Genomic DNA, 25,546 nt, shown 5'->3' on the forward strand with positions numbered 1-25,546 from the left:
AATAGAAAAATACAAGGCATCTTTGCCATTCATGTTAAGTGTAATATATAGCCAGTCATAATTTATTAAAAAATGCACAACAAAAGCCTGATGAATACAATCCCTTCTGTGCCCCTCCGTAACTACTATGAACTTTACAATCAATAGCGGGGTGGGTGGGGAGGAAAAAAGGCAAACCCTAGATTGTTAGGGAAAGTGCTGTTTGTTTTCCACTATGTATTTTACTTGCAAAAAACCCCTTTATTTTCTAAAGAATACTTTGTCTGTCATTCACACAAGGAATCTGGAATAACTCGGTGAATATTGCATCATTTTAACCACACGCATGTAGGTATAAATATATCAACACATTACTAGGTATGTAATCCAAATTAAAGCCTTTTTTTAAGAAAACTATTCTTTCATCTCACACATCTAAAGATGTTTTTACTAGCATTAGAAAGTTGTTATTCTGTGAGCTACTGAATCCCACTACGTGTCTGCCTACTCTGGTGTCTCTGGTCTTTTCTAACCATGTAATCTGATATAAATCAGTTAGGTTTCAAAGTTTGAGATACTTTTGGATTTGAATGCTTTCAGTTCCCAGCGTGTGGTCTAATTTAATCTGCCCAAGATTCCTGTCTCTAGCTGTCTAGCTAATAACAACTTTGTAAAATCAAGACAGTACAAGGCAGTAGACAGGAAACAGTCCGGTTATCAGGTATATTAGGAATATCACTGTTGACTTCAGTGGTAGAGGAAGCAGTAGTATCAGCTAATATGTTAGGATCCAAATCCTCAAAAAGAACTACTGTGCCTTAAATACCTTTTAAAATCTGTGCCAAAAGAATCAAACAACATAGATCCACAGAACTCCGTGGGTACAAGTTAAATGTCTTTTGGATGTAAACTTTGCCAACCAGATGGCAGTACCATTCACAATAGCAAAACCTCAACTAGTACAAATAGATTGTTTAGCTACAATCTGTCATACCTTTTCTTAAACTGCCTGGCAATAATGGATGTTGTGTAACCGAAGCACTGAAAGTACTTCATGCTATCAGCAGAACTCCTTGAAAAGATACAGAATCGTAAGCTACAGAAGGCTTATAGAAGATAGTACAGTGTATTTAAAATGGTATTATTTTAACTCGTAAGACGACATCTAGCAAGTGACAGCAAAAATGTCAGAGGTGTATTGTTTCCTCTGCTGATATCTGATAGCCTTAAGTGCACGATATGCATAGCTTTAAACTTGGGGATACTATATATGTATTGAAAATAATAGCTGTCGGCCAAATTCTGCATTCCAGTATTAAGTACAACTTCTAACAAGCTCACAAGAATCCTTGACTGACTACAGAAACAAAAAGTAGCCCTTCTTCTTCCCTTGCATTACATATAAGAAAAAACATCTGTACTTTAGGGGACCATTTCAGTTTCATGATTTTTAGTTTCAACGTAATAATATCCAACAGCAGATTTTTGCTTTATTGTTTAGAGTCCAAAAAATCTTTACAGATGCCTCTAATAATATCAGGAACCATCTGCTCCAATCCTGTGAACTCCCTAGTGAAGAAAGTATGAGATTCTCTTGGTTCAGAAGCCATGTCTTTCAGATCATCCAGAGGTGCCCAGGCAACACCAACAGAGAAGACCGTTATTCCTCCAAGAAGAAAAAAAAACAATAGTTAAGACCATTTTGCCTATGGGTACAAGAAAAACAGCCATTTCTACATCCATGAATTAATCTGGATCAGAAAAGCGTGTTTCAATACCTGCAGTCTGTCAACGATGATTAGATTTTGCCACTAAATATCAGGAATTAACGGATTTGTCTCAGTAAAAATCCTGAAGGAAATATGGGATACCTTAAGAGCTAATGTGTTAGTTGTTTTTATAGTGACACATATGAATGTAGCAGTTACAATGTCAGTCTTGAAACACAAGTAACACTGTGTAAAATGATTTTGAAAATAAATTTGGATCCTTTGTGTATGCTTAGCATTTTCAAGCATCAGCAGCACAATAAGCTTTTTGGCCAAAACCGCTTATTTCCCTCCTAGATGATGATGGAGAGCAGGAGTCATGCTGTACTGGATGGCATCACTGATTGGAGCTTCGCTATCTGGCTGTTTATTTTTAATCTACTAATTTCTCTCCTGTTTAGGGAAATAAGACTGGGTGTATGTTTTCCACTAAGCTGCCATGAATGAGTCTAGTTATACCTGGCTCCATAGGACTGTTTTTTTTCATCCTAATGGAAAACAGTTCCTTGGGGCTTACATTTTGCTGAATTTAAAACAGGTATGGTGCTTGATTCGCTCACTGGGGCTGTACTTGCAAACTTTAAAATCTTAACATTTACAACACAGCAGAAATAGGATGAATCAACTTCCACTGCTTTTAAAGATACATCATTTACCTGCTTTTTGTGCAGCAGCAGCAGGTCCTCTAACATCATCGTAAGACTGACCATCAGTCAAAACAAGGAGGAAATTTTTATTAGGTCCATCTTTCACTGGCCCAAACACGTTTCTCGTTGTGAAAGAAATGGCATCACCAGTAGCAGTCCCACCGCTCATGTAGCGAATGTTCCGGATAGCCGAGAGGACCTTTTCTTTTGTGGTGTAGTCTGTGAAGCTGAACTCGGTACGCTGATCATATGTGAACTGCACAGCTGCAATCTTGGAACCAATGTCAGAGATCTCAAAAGCCTTCGCGACGTTGCTGATGAATTCAAGCACAAGGCGGAAGTTGCTGTCTCCAACGCTGCTGGAACCATCTATCAAGAAACCGATGTTGATGGAGTTGTAGCATGTCTTGCTACACAACATCTGCTCGTGTGAACACAATTTTTGGGCAAGAGGTTTCACGTATTTGGTAGTACCAAACCAGGTGGGCATTTGGTAAGAGAAGAAGCCATTGTTTCGACAGACAGCCTGTTTTGAAAACAAAATGTCAAGAAGTGAATACTGACACAGTGGCTGTATGGATAATAATCAGACATCTATACGATTTTCTTTCAAAGGTAGGTTAGAAATGGAGCCCGATAGTGGGGGCTTAGGGTGAGTTTTTTGCTTGTTTGTTTGTAAAGAAATTGAGGGCAAACATCTGCAGTTGAAGTCAGTGAGAGATATAATATAGATTATTTTATCCAATAATAAAGTCAACCCTGCCCCCCGACCTCTGGAAATTTCAAATAATTTCACGTTACTTGTAAGAATTGTAACAACTGGAAATTATGTTTTTTGAAAGTGAACTAAGTCATGGCTACTGAATATACAAAGGATTGAAAGTTCTGTATTTTTGTTTATCCACTGAAAATTAGGCTTCTGTTTTCCCCTTGAACTTGGTAAGCACTTTATTTTTTTAATCTATGATGTCTTGTAAACACAGACATATACTTTGGTAGAAATATAGCTCCAGGTCATTCAAAGTAAAATTTCTTTTTCCCCTGGCTTCTAGAGGATGTATGTAAAGTGTAATGTAATTGAGAAAGGGGTTAAATTTAAAATCAGCTCTCCAAGGTGATAACTAATCTGACTAAGATCAAAACGCAGAAGAGGAGGTCATGTCTTTCTGTGCCTGTGAGTGTAGAGCTGGACCTGCCTGCAATAAAACTGGGGTGGGCAGCAAGCTATCTTGTGCCTGGAAGCAGCAGAGCTGTAGTGCTTCATTCTGTCCATGCTCTGAGCTGTGAATTTCCTGCTGATATTAAACATCTAAAACCTCCCTGTGGAAAATGAGAGGTTTTCTCACTTGGGAGTAAGTAAAGACCTAGTGATTAGAAGGCTTATGTGAGAGTAGAAGATCTGTGTTCAAATTCCTACTCTAACTCATCCAGAGCAATACCGAAACCTCTTCATCCAAGATGAATGTCTTGCATGTGAACTTGTTAGGATGTGGTTTTCCATCTTTCCTGTCCTCTCTGTAGTGAAAGTAAGTAAGTAAGTAATCTGCCATAGAGGAGGTACTGAAAGATATGCCTCCCTCGCTGCCATTTCAGGATAGGAGATATCATATCTGTGTTTCATTGCCTTTGACAGATTTAACCACACCTATGATAGGGGAATCTCCTACTCTGAGAATCTTCATGTAATTACAAAGTCTGGGAGCTACAGCTTGGCCAAGACTCTGAACTGGGAGGACAGTGATAGCACTTTGGTACTGTTGTGTAGCCCCCTTCAGTAGGAAAAACCTCAGTGTTTCTTTAGGCTTCCTAGTGATATTCTTTTAAATCACTTATAAGCAGGGATAGCTTCACCGGCATTTTTGAGATAATATTTAAATTTTATATATATATATATATATATGCACATATATAAAAAAGAATTAGTTAACTGAGATTTTAGCACAAAGTAAATTCTCTAGAATCATACCCATGACTGAAAAACATATAATGATATTCTCTCTTACTTTGTCAACAAAACCAATGTCTTGTACCATTCCCAGCTCCTCTGTTGTGGGTTTCGCTACAGATACAATGAATACATTGACTCCAAATTCTCTGGCCACTATGCCAGCTTCTTCTATATCATCTGAGGGCCAGCCATCTAGGAACACTACAATGATCTTGGGAATTCCTTTGCGTGCTCCATTTTCTAAAGAGAAGAATTTCTGAGCTGTGTGCTTCAAAGCTTTCCCTAGTTTTGAACAGAAAAAGAATATGGAGAAATAATGCAATTACATTTTGATACCAGTTTCCTATATGAAATTGTGCTGAATTTTGGTTATGAGTACAGGTCTAACCCAGCGTAAAACCAAAATAGTGTCCCATGAAATTTGATAATAATGAAGCTTGAGCAACCTACAAGTTAAAAACCAAAACCAAACCACTGCCCCCCCCCCCCCAAAAAAAAAAAAACCAAACCAAAACCCACCACTGATAAAGCTGAGGAAGAAACCACTGACACTTTTTCACCCACAGGTCTAGTTTCATACTAGGAAGTAGATATATTAATGCCTGCCAAATGAATTGGAAGGAAGAAAGTTGAGGAGCTACTGAAATTTAGCTTGTGAAATGCAACGTATTTGGAATGCTCAGTTTCCTCATTTGGCAAACTTCTCTTCACAACCACTTACACTAACTCCAAGATTCTTCTAACTCTTTAGTTAGCAGCTGAACAAGAATGAAATGCTAAGCCTTTTAGATATGAATTTGTCTCAAGATATCGCTCTGTTACAAGTGGAAAAGTTGATTACTGTTTAAACACAGGAAGTGACATTTGCACTTCTACTCTAATTAAATGTGTCATAAGCAATCCTAACTTCAGGAAATAAAATGGAAGATGTGGCAATGTTCTAGTGGAAAAATGTTGAACCTAAGATGAGCATGGCATATAAAACACTTTCTTGCCTAACTGAATTATAAAAACTTCAGTGTGTATATATACATATACATACACACACACACACACTTACATATATTAAAATAAATATGTATTTGGAAATGTAAATAAATAATTTCTATTTGCACGGAGATATGAACTCACCTGTATTAGAATTGCCACCTCTGAACCCTATTTCCTTTATGGCAAACAAAACTTCTTTTGCAGCAGTGAAGTTTTTCAGATAGAATTCAATTTTTGGATGTTCACTGTGGAAATATAAAACAGAGTAATAAAGTATGTAGTTCACTTTTCATTTAGAAGTAGTTCACTTTTTCATTCATCAAGAATTAGCAAGCTAAAATACACTTTGAATCATTTTGTTCTTGGTAATATATACTCTTCATATTTTTAATTCCTAAAATAGAGGTATGATCCTCACCTAACAATTCTCACAATCCTTAGCAAGAGGAATTATTTAGCTGGGTGGGTAAATTAAGAACTGATTGATTCTTATACTTATTAAGCAGCTGAAAACATCAGGTTGAAAATAGATAGAGGAAAAAAATTAGAACATGCCAGATGCTAAACTAAATGCATTTGTGTAATTGAAAATGGGCAGATTTTCCACTATTTGTATGAGAAATACCTTGTTTTTAAAAAGTTGCCGTGAAATGCAAACAGTTTGAGTTATTTAATTTGAGAAGTTTTGAGGTACGTTAGCTACTGACTCCATTTAAGAAACTGAAGATTTTAGCTACACTAAGTTTCCAGATTTCACTTTTGATTTATAGTAGGAAACAAATTTATCACACAAAGAGTAGAAAGAAAAACACCTGCAGGTCAAAGAGCTGCTGCTATGAATAAATGGCCTGATCCTGCATCAGAATCACTAGAATGAACCCCTGTGCCAAGCAGCGTTGGTCTGCAGTGCTGAATCTCATGGCAGAGTAACTGTTAAAATGGTACATTTTGAGATATAAAGGTTATTGCTTGGAAGATTAATTTCTAACGAAGAATTGAATGTTCAAGGTGCTGAACTGATTACTCAGTTTCTCCAGGAACTGTTCCTCACATTACAGTATTTAAACCCAGGACAGCAAGACTGAGGCTCATTTCCCCTAGGTTTTGATGTCTAGAGTGGACAGACAGGATTTTTCAGGATGGAATTCATCACATCCTAAAAGAGGCATCTGAAGCAGTTCAGATGGTTTGTGCTGTGAATGTGGTCATTTTTCCTAGTGACTATAAAAGCAAGCCTAGGTCATTAAATCAGATGCAGATATCTACTCTGCAGTTGTCTAAAGGCAGGGGAGAGGAACAGACTTCAACAATGAAAGATGTGATAGAGAAACCCTGTATTAATCTAACAGATATTTCATCTTCTTAGAATAAGAGAGTTAAAGGTTTCTTTGGCTTCCTTTATTCCAGAAGCAATAGCCAAATTGGTTAAGCCTTGGAAAACTGCTCCTGCTGAGCACTAGCAAACTGAGCTATGGCTCCAAAAAACCTTTTTACCAACATGTCAGATGTTGCAGTGGCTTTCAGACTGTTTTGCAGCCTGTGAACATACATAGTAGTATGGATAGTCTTACAATAAAAAAAGTGACCATTTACAATTTGAAAGTATTAGCTGTAGTAACCTACAGGTTGGCAAGGGCAGTTTTTTGTTCTGTACGTGTACACAGCCATTTGTGACAATTCTCTCTCTACAATTTTTAAAGAGCCATCTCTCCTTTGCAGAGTGCTTTCTGCTGTTTTACTAAGATGAGCTACAAAACTGTCAGTGGCAGAGGGGCTGTGGAAATTCTTGCTGCTCTCTCTATCCAAATATCAAGTATCACAGAGGCAGAAGATGATAAAATTTTTCACACCTTCTCACATGGACATTATCTCAGTGTAGCACAGCGCAAACAGTGGTACAGCTAGAAAGTTTGCTTTCTTTTGCTATTCATCTGCCATTATTGAGTGTATACTGTTCTGCAAAATAGGGAGTGATATATTAATTGATTTCTCTTATTAATCACTCAGTTATATTTTGTATAGATCTGTTCTTACCTGGCTTGTACAACTCCAACGTGAGGCCCTTCTGTTCCAATTCCCAACATCACAGCTACTTTTCCAACAAAATTTTTCTGCAAATTAAATCTACGTTGGCCAATGTTGTAACTTCCATCAATGAGAAATGCAATATCAGCTTTACAGTCTGTGAACATCCAAAATAATTAGACTTACTTAACACCAAATAAACGTTAGGATTTTTCTTTGCAAAAGTTAAATGTGTGGGTTCCTACCTTTGTTTCCAGCCTTTTTATCAAGTGGCTTCTTAGGTCTTTTACCTTCAGTGAAAGAAACAGCACGGATCATTTAAGAACAACAAGATGAACAGCCAAAAGTGAACCAGAAAAAGCTCAGACTCCAAGAATTACATGGCAATCTATCTGCAGTAAGAACTGTCAATTGATTTAATTATTAAAACTTGCACTACTACTGCTTTGCTCCTTAGAGAATATTCTTTATCAAATGAAACAATTTAGCCTTCCTTTCTACACCTGCCTAGCTGATTACTGAAATGCAGAAATCTGGGTGGGCTGCTGTAGCTCACTATCCCAAATGCTACCATTCCTCAGTTAGCCATCCTGCTGTACAGCGTGCAGTTTTAATGGTTTGGAAGCAAACTGTGAGTTCAACTGTAAAGCAAGCGGTCTATTCACAAACAAGTGCCAGGCCCAGTATTTATATACCGCTAACCTTCATAAAAACTGATCTAGCCTTTTACTGGCAGCATTTTCTGTGGATAAATTCACATAACAAATTTCTGCTATGTAAGTCCTGACACCACTCAGCTATTGAGTAGTTCTGTAAGAAGGAATGTGTTGTCTGTCTTCTCTGTCGCTTAATAGGAACGAGTCTTACATGAGCTCATGAACTCTTTCCTTCCTTTCTGTTACTCATATTACTTTTCTAAATTCATTCAAGTTTGTCTTAATTTACATAAACACTACTGAAGTCAGAATAAATCTCCTCAATTACAAATGATTCCTCTTTTTGCTGATGAAAGATAGGCTGAAAAAGAGATATTGTATATATTTTCTTCTTTAAAAATAAACAAATCCTATGAAACACAGCATTTTAGTCAGGGATTCACGCTCTGTGGCACATCTTATCAGAGGAGGCTTCCCTTGTTGCAGAGATCTCATACCTGTAGCAGGACGTGCTGTTGATACTGCTCGCCCGACTGCTTCAAGTGCTGTAGTCTTGGTACCTGTTAAAATATTGGAAGAATAAATTTACTGTATTTCAGTGTATTTAGATAAAATTACAAGTGCATAAAGAGTGCCAGATTTCCGATAACCTCTCTTTATTATCTGCCATTAGCTATTCTTGGAGTAGGACACAGGTCTAGACAAATCTTTGGTGCAATCCAGTATTGCTATATAATACTGGATAATATTGGTAATAAACTTCTCCTTTGAGTTTCTGCATTTGAAACAATAGCAGCTGATGAGTAATTACAGTGTATCTAACTGATGAGAGTTTTTGAACTCTAGCAGATATTATTTCTACCAGATACATTCAGGACTTGATCTGGAGAAGTGGATTTCACTTACAACCTCACCGAAAGCACCTGTAATTCCATTGCAAATTAATAGCTAAGAACTTGGACACTATACAAGGATTACTAGTATCTTAGAGTTAGCAGGTTAAATTTTAGCTATGTAAACAATAAGAATGCATGAGAGAGATTTGTTTCCCGAACTTTGAAAGAATATACCAGAAAACACATACACTTTAATATTTTTGAAACCACAACAACATATATAACCAGTAGGCTTCTTTATACATTTTTATGAGGGTGGTTTAACCTCACCCAAGCGGCAGGGTGTGATAACTGGTTTCCAATCAGGCACAGTATCTCAACTATGTGGACAAAAACTTCTGAAAAGAACACTAGGTCACACTGTAGCTTAATGACCACATCGCATCTAAGTTGACGTTATATTATTTAATATTGACCCTATTTTTGGAGGGTCAGCATTCTGTTTGCAGAGAATGCTGCACAAGCTCTTTGAAGGGCCTGACAAGTGCTACTGCATGCATAAAGGCAGGCGGGGGAGAGAAAGGATAAAATTATATGGCTGGAAGCAGCAGGAGGACAGGACTGCAACAGCAGGATCAAAGCACCGACTTAGATCAGCTTAAACTGTCATGGAACTGCACTGTCAACTGCCTGCTACCATTTCATTATATCGTAAATAACTGTGATCCATTTTTACGTATCAGCTTCTGCTACAGACTAGCTAGTCTAGCTGGAATAGTATTTTAAGGAAATTGTGGAAAAATGAAGATAAAATGAGTTAAAAGTGAGAACTTTTGTTACTACACTTCAGATAGCAATCATGTTTATTTATGCATACAGGAGCACTGAAGCAGTTTCCTAGATTCTGTTAATGTTTTAAATATAGTTTGCAAAATAGTAAGTGTCGTCCACCTACGAGTCACTGAGAAAGACGAAGCCCATCTAGTGAGCACCTGAGACTGGATCCCATTGGCATTTACAGCAGGGTAGTTTTCCTGTCCTGGGAGAGTCTGTACCCTTACAGCTCCTCCTGCGTTGGTGATCACCCCCCTGAGATACAAAGAGAGTTGTTATATATCAGACATTTTAATCACAAGAAAATACAATACAATTATACCATCATTAGAACATGGGACACTAGCCTCCTGAAAAAGATGCCATATAGGCAGGTAGTTGCTAAAACAAGCTATAAATTGCTGAGAAGACTTTTAAAAGAAACTATTCTGCAGAGCACCACACAGACTTAGGGAAAAAAAGGTCAGCAAATTCTAAAATTCTGGCAGTGTTCAGATGATGCAGAAGAGTCATGTTTCAATGACATATCAATTCCTAAAGGAAAGAGCTCCAGCAAAACGTATTTGAGCTCATTATGCCTCATGAATATTTGTGACTTAAACAAAATTCAGCATACTTAACTACAAAATGACCAAAGCTAAGAAAACTGGGAAGAGAAATTGATGTTTATAGTGGTAATGGATAGGTAGGATATCTTGCTATGCAACTACAGACTGAAGTCAGAAATGGTAGACATTATTGGTAACAGCCATCAGATTACTGATAATTTTAAGAACAGAGCCTAAAGCATCTTATTCTTCTTATTCACCTGTAGTAAACATTAAATGTGAAATCTGAAATGAATGAAATAAATAAATGCAAGTTAATAACTCGATCCAGGTACGATTCCAGATTGCTTTCAGTCTGGACTTGGAAATAGTATATCAACAGTAGATGCAATTCAACTGTGTAATTATCACTGACAGAGATGTAGAGAAACATACCAAATTGCAGTTTCAAAATTTGGAATGCTTAAGTAATAGTTAACAAGTCATAGCTATCCTCATTAGTTTAAGCATACTGCAATGCATCCTTAATATATAGTTATAATGGATTAATTAAAAAAAAAATTCAGAACAAATACCAAGAAGCTTACTGATTAAAATATCTTATAAAGTCATATTCAGTACTATAAGACTATTATAGTCCTTAATGCCTTACCAGAAGGGTCAGTTCAGAAATGTAGAAGCAACAAGAAAACTTGCAGCAAAATCTATGGAGGAAGTTTTCAAAAAACTGAGAAGAGAGTTGAACCTAAAACACCCAGACCCTAGACAAATTTTTAGAGGTCACAACCTAGGTTCTTAAAGGCGGCCATGGTCCTTTTTCCCTTGTTGAGTTTCATTTCATGATTCAACAAACACATTTTGAGATTGCCTACCAGATCTGTCCTGCCATCTGAGAGAAATAAAGGAATAGCTAGTTTGAAAAGCCTGCTGATGCTTACGGGCTGAGGATCATGTGAATACCCAGCAGGACAACAGATTTATGCCTTTAGGAAACTTCAGGGTTAAAAGCAGCCCAGAGAGAACTTCACTCTTTTTTCAGGAAGAAAGGCTGTTGTGGTTGGTTGTATTTGGATACCTCAAGTGACAAGAATAGGCATCAGAACTGTTCAGATCTCTTTTTATGTGCTACTGAAAGAACAGTTATTATTTTTAGAGGCCAAAATTCAACGTTGAGCTTCTCTAAGAGGGACTAAAAGTTTCACGCTTTGTAGTACTTGGGCAGATACAGTACTGTGGGAGACAAACAAGCATTTCAAGACTATTAAACACAGCAATGTGTGCCTTTGTGTTTATTTTTCTTATCTGTTTGGCTTCCTGCTTGAAAGGAATCCTGGCCTAATCTGATTTAAAACACTGTCAAAGTAGAATAATCAAGACCAGAGTTTAGAAAATCTCGCATGTATTTCTGGTAATACGAGCTCTGGGTATATGTGGCAAAGGCAGCTTCCACATAAACCTCCTTGTGGACTGCTGTTAAAATACATTCCTCATTCACGGACATGATTTGCATTTCTAAATTGAACTGTGGTTATATTTATTTAATTCTTGTAGCTTGGAAAATTATGATAGTAGTTTCAAAATATACAGATAGTTTCTCATCCAGGAATACTGTATACAATATATAGACAGAGGAGCTTTAGTAAAGTTACCCTGAATGAGTTTAAAAACAGATTATAAAGTTGGCAAATGCAAGTAGCACTCTACAGTTCTTTAAAAAACAGTGAAAGAAAAATCAGACCAGAGCCTCTAACTGGTTGTTTTTAAAGGACAGGAAAATTCAGTACGGCAAAATTGTCTTTGGGAAAAATAACACATTAATGTATTTAGAATATTTCAGTCTAGTTAGAACATCATTTTCTTCTCCAGTACCTGGTTCTCTTCGGCATTCAAGCCTTCACTAGTGTCTGTCTTAATGGATAAGGAAATATGTGTCAGGAACAGAACATACTGTGTTTAATTGGAACAGTTCCTAGTTTAAGTTTATACTTGCAATTTTAGTGAAGCTACTTTGGGCTTGCATCAGCATACCTGATCTATGCCCAAGTTAGCTCCCAAGAAGAGCTTAGTATCTCTTCCCCCTTCCTCTGTTGTGGACTTGCAACTTTGGCCACTGGCTGAACTAAACTCAAGAACACATTCATACTGAAAGCTCAGCCTAAGAATTATTCCTGGAAGCAATGACTTCAGCTTATTTTGGCCAGTGTAACCACTTTTGTCTATATGGTTCCATTTTGTCTATTGGTCTTTTCATTTTGATTTCCATGTAATCATTCGGGGGGGGGGGGGGGGGGGGGGATCTAGATAGTCTCCATCAAATTTGGAAGCTTTCCACTGAAACCAGAGTAGATTTATTTGCTACTTTTCTATTTATTGAAAACATTTGATTCTGTATTTCATCAGAAGTCAAAACTCTAGACTGCCTTCTGAAGATACACTATTTCCATATAACACATCTGCTATTTCTAATGCAACTGGGGGGCTGATATTAGATGTGAATATAACATGAACTGTCTTTTGGTGAAAGTTATTCCTCCTTTCTGGCCATTTTGTTCTGGAAGTAAATTAACAACTGTTTAAGCTATCTTTTACAGTCTCATTGGTTTTACTTGGGATGTTTCTTCCAGTAAGTTTACTAAGAGTGCATGCTCATATATGCTGAAGTGGAATAAACTGTATCATCAGTCTGCCTTCTGTATTCCGAGTCAGACTGGCAAATTCCTTTCCACCATCATTTACAATTGACTTTAAAAGTGAGATTCATCCTGTGTAGATCTGCAGTAGTATTTAAACAGTGAAGAAGTGCCTATGCATTTCCTCAGAATGATTTATGTCATTATAATCTGCTTTGATTTTCACCACTGTTCTCTGCTCCTCTGCGATTGACTTGCATGCCATGGCTGTTTTGATTAAACGGGAACGCTGCAGATTTTCCAGGAACAGCTTTCACTTCCTTAATCACTATGTTTCATGCTACTGCCAGGGCTGCTTGATGGCAACTTTATAGAAAAGCTGTCAGTCCATTCTTTTGCCTAGCTTCACTGTTAATAACAAATCATAATTTATACCTCAATGGTATCTTTCACTCAAAAATGCACAGAAATTAAACAGAAAAGCAGATATGCGAGGAAGCAATCCAGTACCTCACTGCACAATAGCTCATGGGAGAAAGTATACTGGCCAAGGGCAGCAGAAGATATGGGAAGGTCTTACGAAATATAGGAATTTCATCTAAAACATACTTAATCTGAATCAGAGCAGACGGGATTGAAGCTCTTTAGAGCCTCATGCACCTCCTCAAAGTAAAGTGCAAGAACTGTTTATCTGCACTCTCAGAGAAAGAGATGCGGGGCTGGCTTGCCTTTGCTAGATTTTGAGTGCATTTTTTTTTTTTTTTTAAGGAGCCTACACGTCAAAACTGATGCCTAGACCACAAAGAGGCTCTTCCAGCCATGGGAGATGACCCTTACAGATGTAACTGCAGTCAGTAATCTTAGCAGTAGAAAGCTGAAATACCATCTCCTGTTAAAAGAAAGAGGAAACACTTTTTTCCTCTGGGTAAATTTTCCATTGTTTCTTAGCATTTTTAAGAGCAGTGACAGATTTGGCTGATGGAGAGAGCGCTTTTTGCGGCATGCTTATAAGCTATTGACTTATTTAAAAATGTTGGAGATGAAGCCAAGTAGCTACTCCCTTAAATGGGCTTAGTTCTAAGTGTAAGGTAAGGATAAGCTAGATAAAAATTGTGTAAAGATAACAGAACATTGTTGGTGAAATAGACAAAGATTGTTTTTCCCCCTTGTTGTACAATAACGTAAAAGAGTGAAGACAAACAGATTTGAGCATAGACCAAGTGTTCTATGCCAAGGAAAGGTCCCAAGCCTGAGGGCAGCAGTGCTGCAACTGGGCTGGTAGAAGTACATATTGAGCTGATTCAGTCTTGCAGTCCAGAAGCAAAATGTTCACTCAGAAACTCACATAGTGGGTTTTTATGCTAATCATTATGCTCATCATATACATCTGTAGGCAGGCTATCTGCTTTTTGAGCAGAAGGGAGAGAGCAGAATGATGAAGGCCTGCCATCCTACCCAAGAGCACAATTTTGACCTGAAAGTTCCTATTCCCATTGCTAACAGAGTGCTGGCTGTGATAGCAGGTGGCGTTTCCTATAGGGCCCTTGGATGAAAACAGTTATCCTCAGGGACTTAAGACAGCTGAATTGCCTGAATTCCCATCTTTCCTTCCTACTATCAACAGCTGCATCAAACTCCTTCCACATCATCTGCCTTTCTCCATGGCTCCAAGGAGCATCCTCCCCTTCTCCAAACTGCAGTCTCCTACTGCTGCCTGATTGCCTTCAGTCACCGATAGGGAACTGCCGAGGGTCTCACGCCAGCATCCTCTGGCCCCCTAGGTTGTGCTCCTTCTGTCTCCTCTGCACTCCTATTGCTTTTGGCAGGAAAGAAGGCTCAGCAGCAGAAGCAGGCACTATACCAAAGTTTCCCAGGGGATCCACAGCTGCTCAGAAATCCCTCTGGCCAGACAATCTTTTTGTCAATATTCTTCTAGCAAACACTAGGGCAGCTCAGGGGCCATCATCTGTGTTTGTGGTCACTTTGTGGCCAGCTTGGTAATAGCATGATATGCTTTTGCTACACTTGAGTTCTGGGACACTGGTGTTTAATTAGAAATGGTTCCACACTGTCACTAGTTAGGAAGGTTACGAAAAATTTTACCTGCCTATTTAGCATCTAAACACTATCACATTGGGCTAGGTCTCCATTTAGTGGAACTGGCATTAGAACAGATTTGCACAAGCTGAGAACTTAGTCCTCCATTTGACCTTCTGATTATTAATCCAATTAATCACTCAGTGGTAGATTTAACTCAGTGCTTCATGCCTACATAGTGTCAGCCTGGTAGGAGGTTCCCCGTTCTTCCCCCAACAAATAAATCTTTTATTCTTCTGCCCAGAAAAAGAACAATATTAAATAAATATTCTGTTTCCTGAGAGTAATTACCCATAAAATAAGGGGATAAAAAGGAGAGAGAAAGCCAAATATAACAAACTAAAACAGGCAGAAAGCTTATTTATCTGTCATATACAGAATTATTCATAGCTGAATTCTGCTAAATTCTTTACATGCATTATATAATATTTTTTGTGTAATAATTGCCTCACAGTAATGGAACTATTCATAGGAATAAGCATTATGTTTATATAAAATTAAAGAATCAGGCCTCAATTTGGACACAAACTGGAGTGTATGTGGAGGGGGGAACCGACCCATGCTCACACAATCATTTTCAGTTTGAAAATAACAAATAAGCACCGCTCCCAAGACTGATGCTTCTTGAAATGGCAGATACTTGTCTGACTGTGCTTTCTGTAAGATCACAGTAACAGTCATTGTAGCAGCACAGGCCTGGTACTCAACAGTGCTTAAGGCACAGAGCTACGTTGCACCCATGGCACAATGCAACATAGGGTATACCTAGTTTTAAACTAGATGGGGTTGTTTCAGTTATTTGGAAGAATTTCACAAATTTCTCAAAGCACATACCTAGTTACATTACGATAACAGTAAATTATGGTGATTACCTATATCTTCTTGGAGTTACTTTGACACCAATTTGGAGTTTAGCCATTGCAACAGAGTGAGAAGGAACAAGTATTTTGTATGTTTTTGTCGGATTTTGCAGCCTGCACTGACATTAGCTGAGAAATAAACAGCTATCACCTCTGCTCCATTCATCAATCCTTTTTTACCAGGACTAGTATTTATGGCTGCCAATAGTTGCAGCAAAACAAAAAAAAACCCACCACCAAAAAACAAACGTTCTCATGTAGCAAATTCTGTTCCGACTATGAGAGGCCAGCAGGACTAATAGCCCCCAATTTAAAGGTAATCTTCAAAAAACAGCAATTGTCCTAAATTAAATTTTCACCTATATTCTGCTGTTTCAAAATGCTTTACTACAGTCTATCATATTCAGAAGACTTGAACATTGTTAATTGACATCCTGGCTGGAAGACACAGATTAGAAGGACGAGTATATTTTAATCCCTTCATTGCTATTAGAGCCCTCATTGTTCTCGCAATGTCTGTGGGGACAGATTGGTAGATACAGGTTTTACAGACAGAGGTACACATTTCACAAGTAGTATAATTTATATTGACAGTTACTATGGAAAAATATGGATTTTTCTGTACCCCTATGCTTCTGGACTGGAGAACAATACTACACATAGCTTGTAAGGTACAGACTTCAGTGAAGAGCTAAGTGATGTATAAATGCCTGTGCTTTATTATCTAGGGGAATACTATGCAAATCTTGAAAACAGATCTGCATCTTCCATTTCTCATACCTCTTCCTTTTGTAGAAGTATTCCCCAGCTGTGACAGAACTGAGCCCCACCAGCTTTCTTGGTGGGACTTCTCTGACAGTCACAGTCGCCACTGGCATGGGAGGTTCAAGACCACTGCCAAGTTGAACTGGTTAGGAACTTTTGCGACTTTTCAAAACACTCAAGTCTTCAGTCCCTTTGGAAAAAGGTCTTGATAGCAAAAGCTTTTTTTCCCCCTCTTTAAGTAAAGACATCTTTGGCAACCAGTAAAGAAATGGAATGTTAAAATAAATGGCTACATCACTAAATACAAACATTGTCTTAGAAAAAAAGACAATGGAAAGAAATGTTTTCCCAAGTTGTTTTTTTTTTTTAAAAAAACCTTTTTTTAGAGGAAAAAGGTCATTTGATCCAGACATTCTTTCACAAACTTTTTGTATCTACCTGAACTAGGAAAAGTGAAGAACTGAAGTTTAACTACTTTTTTTTTTTTAAGCACTCATGAAGACACTTAAAGCACACTGAATGGAATGGAGGCATTCATTCTTTTTACAGAAGGATCAAAAGGAAGCCTGTTCTAGCAATAATACACACATGGAAACATGTAATTATCTTTGAAACTAACTCTTAAGCTTTAAAAACAAATACACACAGAACCCCACAATACCCCTCAAGTTCTTTCTAGCTGCCCTTGTAGTGCCTTAGCTCTTAGTCTCCTTTACAGCATTTCAGAAATTCCAGACAGAGTTTCTACTCAAAACCCCTCCTTAAATCCAATTTTTAAAATTAGTTTGTTTTAGTTTACTTTGGAGTTAACCACTACAAAAATAGCCTGAATTTTGGAAGTCTTGTTAGAAGTTATAGGATTTTAATTGACACTTTAAATAAGTTTCTGGAGAGTAACGATAGCCCCCTAAATATTATTTAAAATGCTTAGTATGTATTTTATGGCATTTAAAGTATCAAGCAATGAACGTTAACTCAAAAAACCCTTTATTTTCCTCCTTTATCTTCTAGTCATTTATTTCTCTAAAATTTTAGTAGTTTTTTTTAAATAAAAATACTCTGATAGCAGAGTTTAGCATCACATCAATATCTTATGAAAGAGTTTCTTTATGTTGCTTGGGGATAAAAAAAAAGATTGAAACTATTCCCCTATTTCTTTTAAACACTTTGTTTCACTTAAAAGTTTAAGAACAGTTTCAGCCTTTCTGCAAGGGCAGCAGTAGTCCTACCTGGAATATACAAATATAATAAGATAGTGTGATTTATTTTTGTTTGTTTTATCTGTAGTTTACGTATATGTTAATATGAATGCACCTAGAAGAAAAATAAAACTAGTTTTAAGAAGTTCAGTGATGCTCAAAGGGATTCTGCATAACGTATGTTGTAATCCACAATGCTAATGAAATCTCATTCATAGGAATAGGACATTAAGAAGGTCTCTGTAATATAGCATGATACCTCAATATAATGATTTGTGTCAAAAGTACCTCTTGAAACCCAAGTAATTTAGATTATATGCATGATGAAGTCTTAAATATATTCATTATATTTCATTATAGAATTCTCAGAAATTAGAAAAAATTGGGGCAGGATGATCTATTCTGTACATTTGCTTCAAGATAGGATCAATTATAGTTATCTAGTTATTCTAGACAGATGGATGTCTATCTGTTTTTTAGAAACTGCATTGTCTATTGCAGTTCCTAAAATAACCCAGGCCTTATTGTTAGACTTTTCTTCATGTCTAATTCAAATTTCTGTTGCTGAAATGTCAGTCCTATCTTAAGAGTCATAACACCTTACAAAGTTTCAAAACTACTTTGTGGGAGGAAGCATATTGTGAAAGGTCTAAGTGAACAAGTATCATGTTGTACAGCCAAGTTAACAGACAAAGCTAAAAATCCTCCTTTAACAACCAAAAGCTCTCTCAAAGTATTAAAATCAAAGTCTGAAACTCCCTGTAGACTGACAATCAGGAATCAGTCTGGCTTCCACAGGCACCTGAAACAGACATCTCACTGTCTCCAGCTAGTTTTGTCCAACATCTCCTTATTAAAAATTGATCCAAGAGAGAATTTACCTTGCTAATAAGTAATTAAATCTTTGTCCTTCCTAAAAAAGAAAAAAAGAAAACCCCCAGATAACCTCAATGAGATATCTGCCAGCCTGTTCTCGTTCCCTAGTAGAGTTATTATTGCTTTTCTAATGACATCTATTTAACATGGGTTATCTGGATATTTTTCTTAGTCTTTAGTTTTCTATTTGATAGAGAAGTGAATTCAGCTAGACAGTGGTCTAATTAAGAGATCATTAAGTAGACTAACACCCAGCAACTGTCAGAAGAGAAATGCTGTAACAAAAAACCACAACACTAATGAAAAGTAATGGTCTATAGACCACATTCAGCCAAATCATGGGTAGGTCTGTTTGCATAGGAGCTTATACTGATTTCAACAATTTCAGAAAAAATGTTGTGTAAACAGAAGTCAGAACATGAATCTGCTTTTATTCTCCAATTAGTTCCTATTTACACTGTACCCTTCCATGTCTACCAGTGACACATAAGTAATCTTACAGTGAAAGTCCATCTGCTGCTGTGCCACTTCAGAGAAAGTTATTAAAGTGGTTTTCAGGAACACTTAAACACAACTCGGATAACTTGCAAGCTGCCCAGCCATTCTTTTCTTCTTTGTTCTCTCTTCTCCTAATGACATTCCTACTGAGCGAATACAACTCCCAAAGTCCAGAAATATCTTCATTATGATGGTGTCAAAAGGTTAAGATTTAAAGTGTGGCAAGACTATAAAAACTTGCTTAACACACTGATTAGCAATCATCTGACTTACCTGTGTATGGCAGCTCCGCAGACACTGGAAAGAGAGGCATAAACTCCATCCCCAAAGACATAAAACTGCCATAGAGGACAGTTTGCTGGGCAAAGGACATCTTCTGTCTCCTTTGTAAGGTCAAGTCCTCTTGTAAAGCATGTGATAGCAGTGGAACCTAAAGAAAAGAGAAGAATCTGTGACCTCAAAGTCTTAAGTGTTTGGTTTTTTTCTTAATCTCTCTACAGTTTCCAAGCTTAAAGCAATGTTTGAATTTGAAAGTAGGTACAGTGTCTCATTTTATGCTCCAGTAGGTCTGTAAAGACCTCTTTGGAGCTTACAAATGTGCAGTTATGACAAGGAAGAACACACTTTTCAATTTATGGGAAAGAAGTGGCAGAAAAAGTTGGAAAGTGTAAAAAAAAAATATGAGCAAACAACACTAAAATAGTATCAAGGAATATTACAGGAAGAAAAGCAATTCACATCTGTAAGTTTACTGGAGAGACAGAATGGCAAGGGGAAGACCTCTGAGGGCTGGTGGAACACAGGAGCCGGCGGCACTCTCCAAGGGAGAAATTAAGTGACTCTGACATCCCCACAGTAATCTCCAGCCATAAGACATCTATGAATCACTTGGAAACTCTGAATCTTCTCTCCGGTGGCATTCATGAAGCAGGCTGACAGCAGCATTTCCCTTAGCCTCTGCAATAAATCCTACTGAGGCCAGTGTAAAAAAAAAGAATACCCATCTCCTTGCTCCAGTAATACAGTAACATCTAGAACATTCGTATCAATTCATTGCAATGAAGTTTACATCATTATCATTGTGCAAAGGGCTGTCAGATTCATCCAGTGATACAGAAGTTATTTATTCAGCTGAGGCACATGCTTGTTTCACATAGAACTCTGCCTTTTTTTTTTTCTCTTAAAAGTTGCTCCTCGGATTACCATCATTAATCTTTCACTGTGCTTGCACGTGTGCAACGTAGGTATGCAGACACAGATTTACACCAGTATACAATTTTGCTTGGCAAATGGATGCTTTTTCTTTTGAAAACTTAGAGATCATTATCTTGGATACTTACTACCATCCTTCTACTACACAGGACAGCACATTCAGCTGGTCTGATAGCACAGCAAGTTAGGGCTTTGGCTTAGATAGACATCAATTCAGCATCATGAGTATCATGACTAGATATTTAATCTGAACTTCCCAAGAGCACATCTTGCCCTTGCTGAGCACTAGAAGGTGAGAGAACCTTTTCTATATGTACTCCGAGTATTACTTTTTCACAGTATTAAGATGGGAGCTGACAGAGGCTGGCCAATGTATCGGTGCACACACCACAGCATTATATCCCAAGGAGAGTATGTTTCAGGGATCGGCGACTTGTCTCTCACCTCCTTCCTGCCCAGTCTTTCCACTCTTGCCCTAGGGCGTTTACTGACCCCAACACAAACTGCTTGTATTTGAAATTACTTGGAGCATACGCTGTTCCTCATCAGTGGATGGAAAAGATCATACCTCCTGCTAATCTCACTGACTTTCGAACTGAAAAGCAGAACAGTTACAACCAGAGGTGCACAGGGAAGTGTGCCTGTTCATTCTGGCTGCATAAATCGAACACATCTGTTCACAGACCATGCACATAGTTTTACTCTTAAGTAAATCCTCATTAATGCTGTACTGGAATTATGTTAAACTACTTAATCACATCTTCCTGAAAAATCTTTGCTGCTATTTGTCAGCACAAAGATGTGACTTAAATATGCTAAATATGTCTATATAGTCCAGAGAAAGAAAAAATGAAGAAGTATTTACTGCTTTCTTTTTCCCTTCTCAAGATAATAAAAGCTGTCTACCTAGCAAGACACTGTAAAGCAATTTAATCTGATTCTCAAGTATCCTAAGAAATAAAGAAGTTTCTTTTAGGACTTACAGCCTTACTTACTCACATCCTCGCCGTGTTTAGTCTTTTACGTTTGCCGTAAAAACAGAAGTCTGAAAAACCAAGTAGAATCACCATGCTTATACCTAGAAGCTCCGTATTTTCATTGTTAAAAGTGCTATACTATTGGTGTTATGCTAAAAGAAGTCAATTTGCTTTGCTGTTTGAGTGCCCTAATCCTTTCATGAAAGTTCTACAAGTGTGGTAGCTAATTACTGGGCACTAACTGAGTAATATCCACCAAGTGACAACTAGCAAGACCATCACAATAAAACAGCACCTGGAAGGCTGGATAGCCTTGGAGGAATCACTGCAATGAGCATCAGTGGTAATCTCTGCTCTCACAGTACAGCTTGTGCCATGCACCCAGCAACATTCTTCCAGCCTCTAGAAGTGCAAGACACCACAGGAAGTTTTTAATACCTGTCATTTCTAACGTACCGTACTTGACCAAATTCCTTGGCAGGCTGTGCATACAAAGATAATAATTAGACACCTCTAGTTAACAAACTCTTTATCACTTAGAGATCTATATTTCCCTCACAACCAGGTACTTACTAATTACAGTCGTATGTCAGACTAACATTTTACATAGCACAGAAGATGGGGCAGGGCGGGAATCTCGCTGTGTTTTCCCTGGCTATGAAAACACAGAAATTCATTGCAGCCCAGCCATGGGATTTTTACATACCGGCAGCCTAGAGACTGTCATGATCCTTGTCTACACCATGAGAGGGGGGCTTCCGAGGGAAGGCAGCAAGTCGCTGCTGTGTGAAGAGCTGAGATACAGTAGCTAAGGGCTTTAGCAGTTTGTATCTCAGCTGGATCAGCACAGAGGTAAAAACACACACTTTGAAGTACATGATGCTGTCAATTAAAAAGCAACAATTTCATTCTGGTTTTCTATGTAGGTAGATGTAGAATTATAGCTTATAGAAAACTGTAACTGAGATTAACATTAGGAATGCTACGCGCAGTATCAAAATGAGAAGTACTGGGTATCAAAATTAAGATTTACAATATCGAATCTGCAGGGGATTTTGTTCTTCCCTGTCAGTCAACATATCATCTGCTATCCAACCCATAAAACTGCAAGTAGTCTGTTGCAAACAGGAAAATGTATTAAGCAGGTCTGAATACTAGATAATATAGAATAGTTCTTTGCCAACTTACATACTAATCATTCTGCCCAATTTCATATGTGATATTACTATTAAATTTGAAGAAGGTTGTTGCTGTAGTTAGTCTATCCAAGATACTTCATCATAGCAGAAACCGCTAAAGACAGATATTTTTACATATATATAAATCAGTTACCTTATTTATATTTTTATATATATACACACACACACACATATATATATATAAAGGTAACTGAGATAAATTACAGTGATTAATACATATGGGTATAAGAACGCAAGACCAGTAGCAGGAGAGGCATTTTTCTGGATACTTATGTGATCCAATATTCTAAATCCATGTATTTTTGGAAGAAGGAAAGATAAGCTTGTAATTTATAGGAAAGGACCCAGTCCTAGACTCCTACCCATGCTGGACTCCGAAGAAGACTAGAGACCTACATTATATGATACAAAATTAGGCCTTCAGAACTGTAATAAAATGATCATCATCCCATTCTGTCAAGACACACATTCTTTAAACCTCACAGAAACACACTACATCAGGGTACACCATAAAAACAAAGTACAAAGAAAAGAAGCTGTATTTCTTCCTGATTTAAGCCATATTTAAAGGTAGGGATGAAAGTCTTCCATCACTGTTGACCTAAAAAAGAAAAAAAAAAAGCAAAGGCTCACTTCTCTCCTAAAACATCCGTCCAATAACCATGCTTTCAATCATTCCATCAGTTTCCATCTTTTTGGTGCCTCATCCCATCTACTCAGATCTGCCCTGAATAGCTGTTTCTTATGCCCACCTATAAAAGATCGCAATTTTTGACAGAAGTCACAAAGACTCTAGAAAAATAAAATCCATAGCCAAAATCTGAGCTTTTCTAATCTTGAAGTTTCCATGCATTGCTTTGGCAAAGCAGAGTTTATGTAAAGGAAAAAAAAAATCCCTGCATACATTATTACAAAAAAAAAAATTAGCGATTCCTAAGAGTAAGATAGCTTTATAAGTCATAAAATAGTGAAGTACTGATCCCTATTATGCTTCTTATTCCTTTTAGTATTTAGTATTGTTTCTTTGCAAAACAGTAAGATTTGAAGTCCTTTTTTTTATCTTGAGGATTCAAACAAGCCTGCTTTTTATATCTTATGCAAGCAATACTCCCACAAACCTTATCCATACTAAAAAAAAAAAAAAAGACATACTAGTAGAACTATGCCTGTTTATATTTTGGAAAGCATGTTCACAGATTGCATACTAATTTATGTAATCTTAAGTACAGATCCTGATCTGAACAAGGGCAATGAGATTTAAAAAATGTGGTCAGCACTATATCATTCATTTCAATCTGCGACTTGCCCTTTTCTGATCCACCTAGGGTCACTTCCATCACATGCCAGTGTTCACTCACCCATAGTCTCATGTACGGTAACCAGAACTGCTGAACCCAGCAGTATTTGTATGCATTTCAGGGGCACTACAAGGAAAGGCATAAGATCCTTTACGATCCCCCCAAGGAGTTATGAGCCTAAATACAGTAGATTTTTGAAGAAACTGATGTTCTTTCATTACTTTGAACAACAGAATTTAAGCACTTTTATAAAAGTTCCTGCAAGCTTCTAGTTCAATAACCAAATGCTGCTGAATTTAGGCTCAGAATAATGGTAAGAGACAGTATCTTCCAGAAACAATATCTTGTTTATTAACGTTTTATACTACAAACACCTCTGGTACCAATATTCCATTTTGTCAATATTCCCTTAGTGTCATTTTAGCTGGCTCCAGATACCTTCAGATTACAGTGGCTTCTACTCCAATCCTGGGAGGAAGCATTACAGAAAACTTTTCACTTGTTTCCTGACAGACTGTTGGCGCTTCATCTGTAATGCACCTGTAAAATAAAAAGGAAAGGAAGTGGGGTTGGAGTAGGTTGGGGTTGGAGTAGGTTTTCCATTGCATTTTTTTTTTTCCTTTTTTAGCCATAGCACTCCTGTGACAGAGAGCTATTATCAGTTTAGCGCAAAAGAATTTTCCAAATGCTTGACTGAACACAAAATGAGCAGCAAATCTTGCTTCCCAACGACCGTGAAATCCTGAACAAGCATTCAGAAAAGCTGGAGGTCACTTACCTTCTCCAGGCCAGGCCTGCACCTGGAAGCGCATCCTTCCCGAGGCTCCTGCCCTCCCTTGGTCAAAGGCTCCGCTGGTAGGGGCGGGCAAACCATTTGCATCCTCTGGCACATTATTTCTTCAACTGCGTCCTACGGCCCCTGGTTCCCGTAGACTGACCCTGGCTCCAGGAGAACCTGCTCTCCAGCGGCGGGGATGCAGTCCAACAGGGCACGGTACAACAGGCAGCCCCTGCCCTGCTAGGCATCTTAAGTATGTTCTTTTGCTTTCCAGGTCAAAATAGCGGCAGGGCAGGTTTAAAAAGTTTTTAATCAATTCCATGGTGAAAGACACGTCAGAGATCCTCAAATTGCCAAGCACTGTGCGAGTGCCTTTATAACACACACAAACACACTCCCACTCACTCCTGCTATCAGCGCTCCCCTCGGTGGGGACACTGGTCACCACTGCTCTTCTTCAACCTGGGCCAGGAGGGAGTTCCCCCCCTTTGGAAGCGTTCCCAGACACCCTCCGTGCCCCGCGGCCACCTCCCGAGGAGCCTGGCACGGCGGGGCCCGGCCGGCCCCCGCGCAGCCCTCCCCGGCGGGGCTCCGGGCGGGGGCTCCCAGCGCACCCCGCCGAGACGCGGCCGCCCCCGGGAAGCGCCCAGCCGGTACCCGCGGCCGGGCGCCGTCACCTCCCGGCGGGGAGGGACGGGCCGAGACGGTGCGAGGGGGAAACCCCCCGCGGGGAAGCGGAGGGAGGAGAGCGGCCAACTCACCCGAGCCGTCGCTGCCGCGCACGGGGCTGGAGAGCAGGAAGGCGCCTGCGAACAGACAGGGAGCGGGTCCGGTCGGGTCGGGCCGGGCGATGCTCCGCGCCCGCCCCGCCGGCGCCCAGCCGCTCCCCGCGGTACCCACCGAGGAGAAGGGGGGAGAGCCACAT

The 25,546-nt window shown here is 38.5% G+C and overlaps 1 protein-coding gene across 1 annotated transcript; it reads right to left on the minus strand.

Annotated features, from left to right (window-relative positions):
- Nucleotides 1-1,469: 1,469 nt before the first annotated feature.
- Nucleotides 1,470-25,546, minus strand: COCH (cochlin; the record flags this gene model as incomplete). The annotated part of the gene is made up of 11 exons (XM_082317424.1): nt 1,470-1,645; nt 2,405-2,921; nt 4,399-4,625; nt 5,475-5,578; nt 7,368-7,515; nt 7,604-7,648; nt 8,512-8,574; nt 9,806-9,939; nt 19,431-19,587; nt 25,383-25,427; nt 25,522-25,546. The coding sequence occupies 11 exons, from the start codon at nt 25,544-25,546 to the stop codon at nt 1,470-1,472; spliced, it is 1,641 nt and encodes a 546-aa protein (XP_082173550.1).

Source organism: Platalea leucorodia (genome assembly GCF_965183815.1).
Source record: "Platalea leucorodia genome assembly, chromosome: 7".
NCBI classification, from domain to species: Eukaryota; Metazoa; Chordata; class Aves; order Pelecaniformes; family Threskiornithidae; genus Platalea; species Platalea leucorodia.